The sequence below is a fragment of the Epargyreus clarus genome, unplaced genomic scaffold (assembly GCF_041222505.1).
Source record: "Epargyreus clarus isolate Ecla_fem2 unplaced genomic scaffold, WU_Ecla_fem_2.2 ptg000015l, whole genome shotgun sequence".
NCBI classification, from domain to species: Eukaryota; Metazoa; Arthropoda; class Insecta; order Lepidoptera; family Hesperiidae; genus Epargyreus; species Epargyreus clarus.
Genome location: NW_027332223.1, coordinates 15836776 through 15851843, shown reverse-complemented (window position 1 = coordinate 15851843; position 15068 = coordinate 15836776). Strand labels below are relative to the sequence as shown.

General features: G+C 33.8%; 2 protein-coding genes across 2 annotated transcripts in view; one reads left to right on the top strand and one right to left on the bottom strand.

Moving 5' to 3' along the window:
* LOC140748283 (uncharacterized) overlaps positions 1-8881 on the top strand; it is a 29617-nt gene extending 20736 nt beyond the window's left edge. Inside the window, exons 2-6 of the mRNA XM_073081071.1 lie at positions 2091-2214; positions 6550-6756; positions 7207-7449; positions 7977-8180; positions 8482-8881. Coding sequence (XP_072937172.1) covers positions 2091-2214; positions 6550-6756; positions 7207-7449; positions 7977-8180; positions 8482-8625 — 922 coding nt within the window. The 3' untranslated portion in view covers positions 8626-8881. The remainder of the gene's footprint in view (positions 1-2090; positions 2215-6549; positions 6757-7206; positions 7450-7976; positions 8181-8481) is intronic.
* Positions 8882-8900: 19 nt separating this feature from the next.
* On the bottom strand, positions 8901-13728 carry LOC140748281 (uncharacterized). Its single transcript, XM_073081070.1, has 9 exons — positions 13581-13728; positions 13254-13329; positions 11984-12032; positions 11771-11816; positions 11480-11615; positions 11157-11243; positions 11001-11062; positions 10892-10916; positions 8901-10810 (listed from the first exon to the last, which is right to left on the bottom strand). The coding sequence occupies exons 2-9, from the start codon at positions 13301-13303 to the stop codon at positions 9094-9096; spliced, it is 2172 nt and encodes a 723-aa protein (XP_072937171.1). The 5' UTR covers positions 13304-13329; positions 13581-13728; the 3' UTR covers positions 8901-9093.
* Positions 13729-15068: the final 1340 nt, after the last annotated feature.

Genomic DNA, 15068 nt, shown 5'->3' with positions numbered 1-15068 from the left:
TGGCGTAAAAACAAACCGGTGTTATGTAATTTTACGCACCGTTATAAACACAGACTTAAGATTAATTGGAAATGGCTATATTTTTTGCATCGAATTTTAATATGTACTTAATTCTGCTGTCACGTTGCGTAAGTGAAATAAATCTAAAATAATATCATGTTCTTCATGGATGATGGTCTTTAAAAGGCTGAAACTCTGCTATAGATGGCAGAGTATAATTCATATTGTCGAGTTAACCTACAGGTTTTTTTTTTTAATTTTGGAATACTTAGTATTATTTTCCTTTCATTATTTTGGTTGTAACCCCGTGTGGCATCCTTTAAACTTGGTATATATTTGAAGTTTTCTCTTCTATTTAATATTTATATACAATAACAATACTTTTATACGAATCCGACGTCCATAATATAGAAAGCGTAAATTGCATTCTACATTACATCCGTTCTGTAGCCATAAGCAACAAGTTGCTTTGTGCTTCGCCGAAATACATTGCATTATCGAGCAGGTAATCATGTAACACTTATGTCGGGTTAATTGCGAACACGTGAGCAAATGCCACGAGACCACACCCGGTCAGCATTAACTGTATACTTCTATAAACTTGCATGGGCTCTACAAATACATATATCGACTCAAAATGAAGTATCGAGTGTAGGAATAATATACAATAGATTGAATTGGAAAATGTCATGATCCAGTGCCGCTATCTGCTATTTCTTCTAATAACCATGAGGTTTCAAAGAGCAGAACTTGAGTTAATCTTTTGTATCCAGTACCTTGAATGGAATATTATTTTTGGTATTTTTTCCGGTGGATACCTACTATAACTTGATTTACCTTAGAATAATTTTAAACAATGCTTAAAATATATCTTAGAAAAGTTTTAATAACCCGTATTGGGTGTAGGTTGTTTGTAAGCGGAAGCTCGATCATAATGAGACATCGAAGCGGAAGGCTTCATCATAAAACGCGTAACCCCCTAAGCTCCTACATTTAACTCTAAACCAGTTTAAACTAAACATCTCAATACATCTCGTAAAATGATATGATCCTAATGAGGAAGCGAAGAATTTCTCACGCTCGCGCCTGTTCGGCGAGACAAGCGGCAAAACACTCGACAAGTAGATGTTACGTTATAGCCTGCAACTAGAATAACAATATAGTTATTCATCGTTTACTTGTAACTAATTAGTTACGACTTTACGAGATACTTACTTGTACTAATAATTACATTTTATGTATTGAGTTACGCCTCTATAGATACATATTACTTATATTTGCAACAACTTACAGGGAATTTTTCGGACATAGAAAGGCTACGGTATATTTTAATCTCGAATCTACAATTTCTCGGCGATATGTACCTACCTAATACGATTAGAAATAGAAATCTAGAGACGCGTTAGCGTCTGAAAATATAACTGCTTTATTGTTTGATGTTTGCTTCTCTCTGTTCTCTCTGATCTAAATCTGAAGGCAGAAATTTTTAACCAGCAATACGATAGAAACGGGTAGACCAATATGACAATGAAATATTTACGCCACAGATGCCATCTACAGAGCAATTGTTTTATGCACCAGTAGACTTCAAGAATACATCTTCAGTATTCACAAGTGAATTCTGTTCACCCACTTACACAGATAAATGGAGATAGCGCAAAACCAGTTCCGCTGTCGTCGAATTAAATCGGTTGCAGCTTACCGCATAAATTATATTATGCAACAGCTATGCATGTGCAGCGTCCATTTTGGAGAAATTGCCGGATTACGCAACTGGAGAGCCCTTTAATAAATGTAACGTACGAGTAATACCAGATATCTGAGTTTGATTGGCTGTAGGAAATAATAGTGTAAGTTGTAAGTGCCAAGAGGCCCATCCGGTGTGGAATAGAAATTCTCAGTGTATAACTCTACATATTTAAGAAAACTAACATCGTCGGTTTGATAAACAACGTTTTACTGATAACAATTGACAACGGTCTTAAAATTGAGGAACAATAGGTTTTTTAAAGTCATCTCCTAAGGGGATAAGTCGGAGAAAAGCTGGCAGGTTTCTTATTATTACTAAAATTCCTTTCTATTTTTTTCAGGTGGAGCTTTTTAATAGCGCTGTTGGTGTTGGGCACGTCATATGCAGCGGCCGAGGAAGAGGAGGACAGTGTGCCGGACGCGGGCGTCGACGCCGATGACGATGAACTGGCTCTGGACCTGGAGGTATCTATATGTTTGTATTTGACCGCATCAAATCGTTAACCCCTATGGGTTGCGGTACAACTACTGCACACAGGTCCTTCGAAGTGGGAGGGGTCTTAACATTGGCAGACTAAGGTCGTCGGAGGCACGCGGCGCAAAAGTGTAAAAAGTTTATTGATTTTACAAAATTACAAATGTGTCATAAATTATTCGAATGTGATACACATTTCATAGATTCTTTGATTCTGACGAACTTTTTTTTAGCAACTTTGGAGGCCCCCGAGGATCGGAGGCCCAGGGCGGACGGCCCCTTCGGTGCCCCTCCTTATCTCGTCCGAATTGATTGATTTCACACAACTTTAAGCACTTTTTTTTAAGGACTCTCAGGCGTTTTCAGGCAGACGATGTTCCTTCACTTTTTAGCAAATGATCATTAAATTTACATTAACATTAATTGGTCTAGGATTTTGAACTTCGGATCCCCCGATTGAGAGGCTGTGATTGCATTTTGACCGCATTGAACCTATTAGTAAGTCAGTTGCGGTATAGGTTTTAGAAGTACAATCTAACTTTGAACAGATTCAGGTTATAGCTTATAGGTATATAACTTAAAATATCGTTATTATATAAAAAGCTTGTAAAATATAATAAAATACCATACTTTATGTCAGGAAGAAGAGTAATAAACTCCAATGATGCAATAACCTTTTTCAAACCCGTTATTTATCTTTTATTATTTGTTTGGTTTTATTATTTGGTTACCCCTTTAGGCTTCAAGAATGTTCATCATAAAGTACCTACACAACCAAATAATTCGTATTTTTGTGTTTTGAACGTTATTTGAGATCCTTAAATATTTATACTTAAAATTTGTTAATATCCCATAATATTCCTCTTTAACAAAATGTCACTCCAGCTAAACAGTGGCATTTCTGGATTTTCAATCTCGGATCTTCGGCCAAATCAAGTCTTTATAAGTGTATCAGTATTTTAACTCTAAATTAGAGTCAAATAATGCAAGGTGAAGCACAGTTCAAGTGTAATGACCGTCAGATAACCACACTCAATATTATGAGCAGCGCAGCTTTCAGGTGATCGCACCGATAGAACATTTACTTTCCAAAGTGGTGTTTGTTGCACCGCAAGTACTGAACTACTGATGTAAGATCGCATACGAGGTAACAAGTATCTAATATTTTTATGAGGTAACACATGTAATACACACGTGCTTAGTTATAAAATTAACCGGTAAATCTAGATGTTTCTTTACTTGTGGAAATGCCTCAAATGTTCATATATTTTAAAGCTCTCTCAAAATGATGCAGTTTATTCTTTCAAAGCGGGCGAGGCATTGAAAACTGTTTAACCTAAGGTCAGAAATGGAATCTTAATGTATCATTCAGGTCGTTACTCGTATTACAGTGCATATCAAGTATTGACAAATGGAGCAAAGATTTTTTTCCCATATAAGTAGGTAAGTAGTATAATGTACATAAGTCTCAAATAAAACGTACCATTGATTAAAACGCATTGTGTACCTACAATGGCTTACGCTATTGGATTTGTATTCTCTTGGGGTTTAGGCAAATTGTGTAACTTTTAAGCATGTCGATGGTAGTGTAAGGCATTGTTTGCAAAGTGGTTATCTAATTGTACTTAACTGTGGCAGGACTCACATATTATCGGAGTTCTACGTGACGTCAGTAGAAAAACATAACTTTCTCCTGAGGTCCGCAACAATCATGATGTCAGGTGCTTACTTTTTAAATGTTTGTTTTTTTGTGGTTGTTGAACTTGTTGCTCTTCAAGAGACTGAACTTTTTTCTACCTTACTTGTCAGGTGTGAAAATAACTTTTTCAATTAGGAAAAAACTTACTTGAAAAGTGTTGTTTCTCTTGTGTAATTAAATACTTTGGGCCGAATTCTTTTACAAACATCGGCTCTACACTTTTTCTGCTCTATTTGGCGTCTACGTCCGTCGGAAGGCCGCCGAGAGTGAAAGTCGAAAGCAAATCATTACCAACTTTTTATCCTTTTTACTCTATTTCCGAACGATAATATGAAAGTACGTAATAATGTCACGCGACCAATATCAAAGATTTTTAGGCGAGATTGTAATTGAATATGCTTGTGAATAGAATTACATAATCGACGAAAACATTTTTTATAAAGGACGTCGTAGAGGTTCATCCTGGTTTTTGAACCATTTGAGACATTTTGAGTCATGACTATAATTATGCCTCGATTACATTTTTATGGAGTATTTACATTTTGTTGCACACCATACCTAACCTATATTTATCAGAAAAGCTCCAAACCACAGAAAGGACTCGCTTAGAGTCTAAACATCAGATAGATCTACGCTTTTAACGTTTTAACCGAGATTATATTCACGAAGTACGCGATCATTTGAATGGTCGCGTGAGAAATATATGTAAAGTCAGGAGCAATAATATTTTGCTATGAACAAATCGGCAATAATATCTGGACCGAGATTGGAGTCCAGTTATTTTATTTTAAGGCCTCTTATTTTTGTAATATAGTCAATTGTTAATTACAAGAACTAAAAAGCTATCTGTGTCCCGCGGTTTCACGTGTAGCTACGTGCATATTATTGATTGCATGCTTATGGCAGATATAATTGCCGATTTGTTCATGGCAATATATAATTGCTGGTAACTGTACATGCAATATATATGCAAATAAACAGGCTAGTTTTAAATCGGTTTTCTTAATGACTTCATTTATATTGAAGATAAAGACAAAAATATAAAACTACTTCATCGTTTATTTTGCATTATCATTGCGATATCAGATGGACTGCTATTAAGTGTAACTTAAAATATATTTTCGGTTAGTTTTGCCAGGATATGTTGATTTTAACTATGAGGATGTACCTTCATAAAATACATGAAAATGACGAACGGTACGAATTTTAACAAAAAATGTCATCTTACTGGCCATGTAGATCTATCTGCTCGTGGTTGGAGAAAGCCTAACGTTGCGTACTTAATATAAATTTTTTCACATTTTTTCCACGTATACTAACGTTATTTAAATAAAAACACGTTCCACGTTGAAATAATAGACCAAATCAACGTCCATAATGATAATTACCTTCCGCCAACAATACCGCGCCGCACGAACGCGCAAAGTGAGCAATATCCATAAAAAACTGCTTAATCGTCGCAAAAACCAGTGACAATTAAAATTACATTGTATCATTTGTATCTATTGCAGGAGCACTTGCGTAGCTCGCAAGTATTCAGATTTCAGTTATTATAAAAAATAATTTCAGTAACTGTCTGAAAAAGTAGTAGATGAGTGCAATCGTATTTAAAGTTGTGGTTTGCATTGCGAGGGAAGGCCTATTTGGCTACGACTACTTTTTTCTCAACGAAATAAATATTCTAGGTTGAATCAAAATATTCATTTCTGAATATTGGCCTTAAAAAAGGCGGTCCTGTAAGTATTCATTGTGATTTTAAAAAAAGTACAATTTTTTCATAAACATTTAGGTACTACTGTACGTGCTTCCATTTTTGTAATATTAATATTGCTTACATGTTAAAATATTACAACTAAATAAATAAACATACTCGTATAGTAAAGTTGTATAAAATGCCGTTGTATATTCCAAGCCATAAACTTAGCTTATCCACAAGAGTAGCCATTGGCTTTCACTAACACATAGACAATACCTGTTAATTATAATCACTACTCCTACACAAAGACAAAAGTTTATTAAGCCAATTAGCGATTCATATCTTTGCTACATATGGCAAAGAATACAAACATTGTAAAATATGACGCCCATAAATGAAGATTTACAATACCAGCCTACATCACTCGCATTCTCGTATTGAGTGTTACATTGATCATTGATCTATATGAGCAATATGAGCATTGAGCACGATTTATGAAACCACTCAGCATGTGGGCATAGCTTATTCCATAATCTTATAAACAATAGAGCGCCACGTTTGATAAATCGACGAGATAAATTTAGAAACCTAATTATTCAAACGCAAACAATTAATTATACGTAGGTAGGTAGTTAGTATACCTACCTAAGCATCATCTAAAATATTTTTAAAGAAATTGCATTAAATTTATAAACCTAATTTAAAAACGGAGAATAACAGACAGGAATAGACCATTAGACATAATTAAAAATAGAAACTTACATTAGTCGACGAATTATACCATAATAAAATTTTATCCGAAAAAACCTATTCTTTTACACTTTGAAAATGAACTATGACATTATATTTTAATTTCATTTACTTAACAAGCATAGAGTAAACACAGGCTTAGATAAAATAGTAAAGTTATTTATTTCATTTTTTTTACAGGAATCGCGCAATTTAAGGCCACGAGCATACACTCCAGCAGCATATTCGAACACTCTGCCAAGCGGGTTCCGTCCAACGCCATCCCTGGCTGAGCTAGCTGGTTACCAGCAAAGACAGCAGCAGGAGCAGCAGGACGCGTACATCGTGCCCACCAGGCAGGTGTACTTGGAGGAACAACGACAACCAGTCAGAGCACCGCATAGGAAGGTATAGAAGGAGTAGAATATACTTGAGTAAAAAATAACAAAAAGCATGAATCGTCGAGTATTTAATTTCAAAATGTTGTTTTAAACCAAGAAAAATAGACACTTTGTTGGCAATGAGTTAATTAACAAAACTATAAAGGTTAATGCACCTGCTTCGATAATTGATGATAATTAAGACAAATCTGTAACAAATCGAGATCAAGGTAAACCGAATAAAAAATAAGCATCTAAAATAAATTCATCAACAGTAATTACTCTAACAAAAAAACAAGCAAGACAAATTTAGACGAGACTGTTTAAGATTGGAAGATTGGTTCCAATATAAATAGAATTAACGTGGATCAAAAATAATTATCAATCGTACTTAATTTATAAAAACAGTAAAATACAATTAAACCTTTTTTTATCTTTATGTTTAAATTTTATTTAAATGAAAATATTTATATTCCAGCAAGAACAAAGACCAGCCAAACTACAACAACAGCAGCAACTTCAAGAAGTGGAGGAGGAGCTGGAAGAGGAAAAGGAGGAACCTGACCGTCTGTCGCAGCTTCTGCAGCAGTCGAAGTTCGACTGCGTGAGCAAGCAGACCGGCTACTACGCGGACCAGGAGCTCAACTGCGAGGTCTTCCACTACTGCCAGGATAATGTGAAGCACTCGTGGATCTGTCCCGAAGGATTTACCTTCCATCAGGTGATATTGATGTTTAGGGATCTAGAGGGTAGTGTAGGTATTAGGGTATTTCAAGTGATAATTATAGAAGACTACGGTCATCGTGATAAGGAATATAAGAATAAGCCATCAGGAGCAAATCTATAGGTATAAGTGTTAATTTGAATTGATACATTCTATCTTTCGCCACTGTACTTAGCATTCTTTTTATATTGCATTCTATTATTTTGGGAGTACATACAAAAAGCAGTGAAATTCTGCTGGGTGAACTTACGTAAATTTGTTTGTCGGGGATGTAAATTGTAATTCACAGTACAAACCACAGACCTATATAGATCTGTGGTACAAACAAATTATGTTTGTAATTTTTAAGCATCATAAAAATACAATAAATATAGAGGCGGTTGTGTTTTATGTTAGAAAAGTACTACTTAATAGTCATTTCATATTTTTGGGATAATTTGCTCTATTAGGATAATTGATGCGAAATTGTTATAAAAACAAATTTGAATTCTTGAAATCCAATATCTTATTAAAATTTGTTTCAGGTTCACCTTATTTGCATGCCCCCAACGCACGACAGCATCTGCCAGAAGTCGGCCAAGTACCACTTCGTGAATGACTACCTGTACAGGCCGATCAATGAGGAGGAAGTGCAGAGAAAGCCCAATGTATCCCTGAAGTACTCCGACCGTTACTACCCCGCTGAGGTGTACAGGGATGACAGATATGAGCAGGAAGAGGAAGAAGAAGTAAGTATTTAAATAAATGTTTATACGACATTAAGACGAATGTATGTTAAAGTCTAGAAGTCCATCGATTCCACTCCGTTTTTTATAATTAACGCTGTTTTTGGATTACATTTAGGAGGATAGCTGTTTGTGTAGGTTTCCCTAATTTCGTTTTGATTGCCCTAGATTACTGATAGTCTCTTAGATACGTCCTTGGATCGTTTCATAAAATAATTATGAAATATATATTGGTTAGTTACTGTACAATAAAGTTATTTGATACGTATTATTTAAAAATCTTATATTTCACAATTATTTTCAGGAGCAAGCCCCGCGTCGCCAACCAGCCCCTCAACAGGAACAAAGACCATCTCCCAGGCCCCAAGTTTTCCGGACAGCTGAAGAAGTTAACATCCCTCTAGTTCAGAGACGTCCCCAGCGTCCCTACGATGGATATGACTTTTAATTTGCTTTAAACAAATATAAATAACACCTCTAACTTTATTCTGAATTATGTCAATATTTTTATTCCGATTCTTTGAGTTATCTTTTAAAAGGTGCTAAATCCTCATCTTGTTGCCAATTGATGAGTCATCTGAATCAGACCGAACTTAGTTTAAGATTAATTAAACTTATTTATGTACGATAAAGTAATTGTTCGTATTAAGTTACAAATTAGTTATAAGCTAGTCTTTGTTTAAGTGAATAAAACGATTAAAGTATATTCGTTTTTATTTATAAATCCAAACCTTAAGGACATCTCGATAGAAAGGCAAATTAGTAAACATTTAATAAATGTTTGTTGAAAATCATTTAAAAGCTTCAACAATGTTATTTAAGACATTGTTTTTTATAACATTTAAGTTTATTTTTTAGTTTACCGCTATTTACCAAGAAAAATGATATGGTTTTATAATTTGACGATGGCGGCACATTACGCAGTCAGCCTCCGGATTCCTTCAGGAACTGGACCTCGGATACCATGCACTTCTTGTTCCTCTGCGTAGGACTGTTCTTTTCCAATCTTTAGGAATTTGCTGCTACATTTAATTTCGCTGATAGCGCTGTATTGGATCGAAAACATTTCTCTCTCGCTAGTTTTTGGCTCTCCACCTCTCTTTTTGCTATTGTTGATATAAGTTTTTCTCTCAATTTCACCCACATTTATCTGAGTTTGGCACGATTCACGAAAGCTTCTATGCACAGTAGGTTCTGGTAAAGATTTAACAGATTTATGCATTTTCCCACGAAGTATTCTTTTAAGCACAGAAGACAAGTTTGAAACTTTCTTAGTTAATAAATGAGCTTTCTTAGATACTTCACTCTTTACTGTATTTTCTACACCTAATGTTACTTCTACTTTCATTTTACTGTCCGTAAAACAATTTTCTTGTTGTTCAACATTATCTTTATGTATAGATTGTTGGACACTTTCGTTACCTTTTAAGAGTGTAGTGGATTTATTACTATTATACTTAGGATTAGGATCGATTTTAAGTCCCGAATTTGTTAAAGTAAAGTGTTGCGATTTTTTGGACTTGTTTTCAATATTACAAATCTCAATTTGCTGAAGAGACGGTTTTACAATATTGGTGTTATCAGACTCAACTATTTTAATTCCTTTCTTTATACTTGAACTTGAATTGTCTGATAATTTGTGGCAATTATCTTGGGTTCCTGTGATGGGAATATTTATATTTTGGTTGGATTTCATTTTAAAATAATTCAGTAATTTCGAATGTATAAGCTGCGCCTTTATTTTAGCCCCTTCTACTGAGAAGATCTTTGGAGGAGATTTTATTTCACTGTCGTTTTCCCTGCAATTTTCTTCACTTTTTCTTTCACGAATGCGCTGTATACTTTTATTTCCCTCTGCTTGTAGACCTTTTTGGTTTGCCTTCTCGTTATTTCTATAGATAAATACGCAACTTTTATTACTCACACATTTTATAAACTTCTTATTATTCATATTCTGAAACTGATCTATAGAAATACCATACACTCTTTTCTTAAAAAAGTGATTGGTTTGTTTTGTGTGTGTCTCAATTTCAGGAATTTTATTCGATTTTTTTCTTGAATCACCAGATTCAGTTATCTCGTCATTACTTTGTTTTTGATATTTGGTAATTCCTCCTATTTCTTTAAATGAATCTAAACATTTTTTTGCACTTAATGATTCATTAACTGTTTCCTCACATATGCTAAACGATTTTATGGGCATAGGACTAGCACATTCATTAGTTTCATTATGATTAAGATCGCAAATAGTATTTACAGGGGAATCAAGGATCGAAATGCAACACTCTTCTGAAAATGTTCGTTTTTGGTTTTCAATTTCTACGCCTGATGTCGTTACTTCTATTTTTTGTTGTGATGCTGGTTCTTCTGTAACTTCTTTTTTCGCATTTATTATGTTTGGTACAATTGAAACATTATTTATTTCTGATGTCCTCGGTATCAATTGTTCCGGCAACGTTTCACGAACGGTTTCGTCATTTATTGGAGAAACATGTGGTGGTTGGTTCCCGGCGGGACATTCTTGAGGCTTTTTCTTTGCCTTTAACACAACTCCCATGTAAGGAGTTGGGATTGTGATATCCTCCGATGAATCTTCATTATTTTCATGACCCTCTTCATATTGCCTTGTGCTGCTAAATAGCATATATTCAATTAAAACAATTAGATAATTTTATAAATAAGATGGTGATACATATATAAATATCCACACTTACATGGTTCCTGCGAGTGAACATTTCTCTGCAAAATAACACAATTGCATTATAATTGAAATAACACAAGTCAGATAAGTATGAACACAATTTAGAAGTCAACATTACTTACCTTGTATCTCAAATATGGATGTATAAATATGTTGTTTTAGTAACGAAATTTGATTTTTAAGCCTGCAAAATGATAAAAAGATAAAGGCAAAAATTGATTGCCCAAAGATCAACTGTAAGTAGATAAGAAATTAAAACTTAAACATAAAATACTTACTCCTTCAGATTTATAAGTTTTCGTATACCAAAAATTTTATCAAAGCTACATAAGTTATGAGATTTGTGTTCAAAACTATCGTCGGCACTGAAACAAATGTGAATCATAATAAAATCATAATAAATGCCTCGTTTTTATTTGAAGTTAGTTGCGGTAAATGTAACCACCTGACAACTAGTATCGCTAGCAATAATCAGATACACTGCATAGCATTTCTGGAGGGCAATAACCACCTAAACTTAGATTACTTTAGTTAGCGTTATATTATTTTGTTAGATAACATCAATGTGCTATTTTCACTACACAAAGGGTCTTACAAATACCTTTTATACGATAAGATTTTAAGCTCTGTTCCTTCAATATCTCTCACAATAGCTTCCCCAAGGGTACTGTATAGTACGTGTGAATAATCACCAATAACTAACTCGCCCGTTGGCCCAACGGTCGATTGTGTAGATACTATAAAAAAGAATTTTATATACGGTATACAATTCGGCAACACCTCCAATTACAATTTTTATAGCAAAATAGAATCGAAATATTAAAACGAAAAGATAAAATTTAAAGAAATATAAAAATAATAAGATGTTAAGTGCTTAATCGACCTTGTTTACCTGTACAGCAACTGTCGCAAATTTGGTCATCTTCCTCTTCATTTTCCTAGAAATAAAATGTTACAGTCAAAATCGGACGAACAGTATCCCAAAAGCACGAATTAACCGAAAAGGATTACACGTCATGCGACTATACGGCGAAGGTTTGAATAAAACAGACCTTATTTTAAATGTTTTTCAGAAAAATAACGAGATAAAATAAAAAGTACTAACATTTAATGATGTTTCGTAACTCTGGAAATTCTGATTGTCCATAAAATTTCTGTAAAAATAAAATATAGTGATATACTTAGTTGTAGAAATATTTAGTAGGATAATCTAAATATATAAGAGAAAATCGTGTTAGTTACAGTATTTATAACTCAAGAACGGCTAAACCGATTTGGCTGAAAATGGTGGAGAGGTAGCTTAGAACCTGGAAAGTTGCGTAGGATACTTTTTATCCCGTTCGACCGCATTTCCGTGAATTAATAAGGGTTAAAAGTTTGTATGAAAGTCTCCCAGTTTTGATGAATATTGGTATTTGGGTTTTCGATAGGAATGAACTAAATACCTATTTCACCATTTTTGGAAAATCAGCCCTTAAATTGGTTAAATAGGGATTGAAACTTTATTTTATAATCCGTTAATTTGGAAGCTAGCACTATGAAAATTATCATTAGACACAATGAAGCATCTGAGCCACTGTTTGTTTTGCACGACTCATGATGCGAAACATCAGAGAGTGCTTTACGATCGAAAAATTTTTTTCGCTTCATTTTGGCGGCTATTTTTATTATTATAGCCTTGATAGTTCACGGAATCAAGATATTTTGCATACTATTGTCGAGATAATTTAATGGAGATTAATTCCATACTTTTTAAAAATTGATTTACTGCAATAGAATTGGTAAAAAAACACCAAAATAGGTCAAAAAATTTTCCTGTCCGTCATGTGTGAAACCTGAAAACACTGTAACTTGTGAAAAAATCCATCATTTGAGTTAATTTTTTTTTTTTAAATTCTAATCGACGATTGTAGGTCACTGAATGCGAATGATTAATTAATTCAGTGTCGTTTAATTGCAATTAATAAAAATATGGATGGTGATATATCTATAGATATGTACATTTGTTCCACCAGGGGCGCTTGTGCAGTACCTTCTTCCTACTACAGCTGTTTTTTCGGCAATTAATTTTGAACGACTTAAGTTTTTTTTTTTTTTTTTATATTTCATAATTAAATGAGCATTATGAGTCGTGCACTTTTGGATTTTCCAAACTTTTTTCTTTTTAGATCATCCATTAAGACTTTTATAAATGGCCTTTAGTTTACACACCTGTTTCATAATGTTACATAAATTACACGAGTGAAACCACGGGGTACAGATAGTCACTTATAAAAAATGAGGTGATACGAAGTTCACCGTGGACATTGTGTCATCTAGTAAAGTGATAAAAAGCTAAATACTCCTATTAGTAATTGTAATTAATAGCTTCTTACTTGGTAGTGGGCATATTTCCTGCTCCATAGTACCTTATGCACCTTGACATGCAAAATTCTGCTCCTCTTATATTTACTGAAATAATATTATAAATAATCAGAGGTTAATATATGGATATTATGGAATTAACTAAATATAGATTTACTTTTTTATTTTTGTCGTCTGCCTTATAGTTTTAAGAAACAACAGATAGGCATAACATAGACATCATTTTTTTATAGTTTCCAGTACATTGCGAAATATGAACTATTAAAAACTTAAATGTTTAATTCGTATTGTAATTTTTAACTATTAATTATGGTAATTTAAAAAATTGTATCACTAACAAATCCCACTCTTTTCTAATTCCTGGTAGACTGCGGCTTCGACCCCGACGACGGCCGCCAGCCTCTGCACGAAGCTTTCCGTTGGCGGCGGTGACGGTTTTCGGAAACGGTGCACCAGTTTCCGAATCCAGGGAGATTTAATGTACCGCTCTCCTGATTATTTTTTTAAGTTTATTGATTAGAAGGAATTCTATTAAAACTATGAACTTTGGTCGACATCACTTGATTTTCAAAATAGCTTTAAAACCACGAGTTATTTTTTTTATAAAAAGTAGTAGCGTAAAAAAACACACGTAAAGTCACAGAATGTAGAGTTCTGTGTGTACTGTTTCCAAGCTTAGGTGGTAACACATAGAGGAAAACAAGCAAAAAAAGTTAAAAAAAAAACACTTCCGTCTTCGAGTATTGCGGTGTATTGAACATATTTTTGTTAAAGAAAATATTATTTTAAAATAAATAATACATTTGTTTCATTGACCTTTAAGCGCAATTGACCTGATCTACGAAGGTATATATTTCGTAAATAGCAATAAGAATGAGGCAAGACGTAGTTACCGTGAGGAATTTTTTTCCGCGGTAACATAATGTTTCCACTGCAGGTGCAGTCGGTGTCGGGGCACTTGCACACCTTGGCCAGTGGATCTCGCCACTCGATGTTATGGACGTTACTAGGTTGAGGGGCCTACGAAGTTTATTATAATTTGTGTGTATTCAAATGTCTAAAATAATACTAACGCTTTCTTTCATTTTTATTTTTTTCTTATGTGGTGATTTCAATTGTAAAATTAGGCGCCTACTGGTAAACAATTGTAATTTGAACAAGCAATGGGTGACTACTATCGATATTTTTATGAGCAATCTAAATCTACCACAAGATACGAATCTAGCTATGATATATTATTATTTTCATGTATTGCAAGTATATCTTACCAAACTCTTATAGGTATTTGCTTCAGGAACCCATCTATATTTCGTAGAATCCTGCAACTTTCTTAGTACTTCGTCCGTACTAAGCTCTTTCCTAGGCAAAGGCTTGCCAATTAGTTTTTCGTACTGATCAGTAAACCAATCCTTTTGACGCCTTTCATTGATATTGCTATTAGCTTGGTATCCTGATACATTATCATTTTCTTTATTTCTAAACTTTTTCTTAAATCTCCTTTTTTTAGACATATATGATATAATAGGGGTTTCCTTATTTTTTTCTGGTTGTGACATTGTAACACAAGGTTCAGATTTCCATGTATTTACAGTTCAAAATATTGATATTGTCTACATTACGTGTGTTTTTATTGTATTTTACTGATTTCTCAGGTATGTTTGGAAATGATATTGCAGCTAGGCAGTTGGTAGAGGAAATATCTACTTCAACTCCATGACACCTACAAAATTGCAGTTGTAATAGGTACTGTAAATATATAGCAGTATTTAAAATAATAAATTTATAGTGATAAATATTGCCTCTGTTTGTATAAGTAAATGACTGAT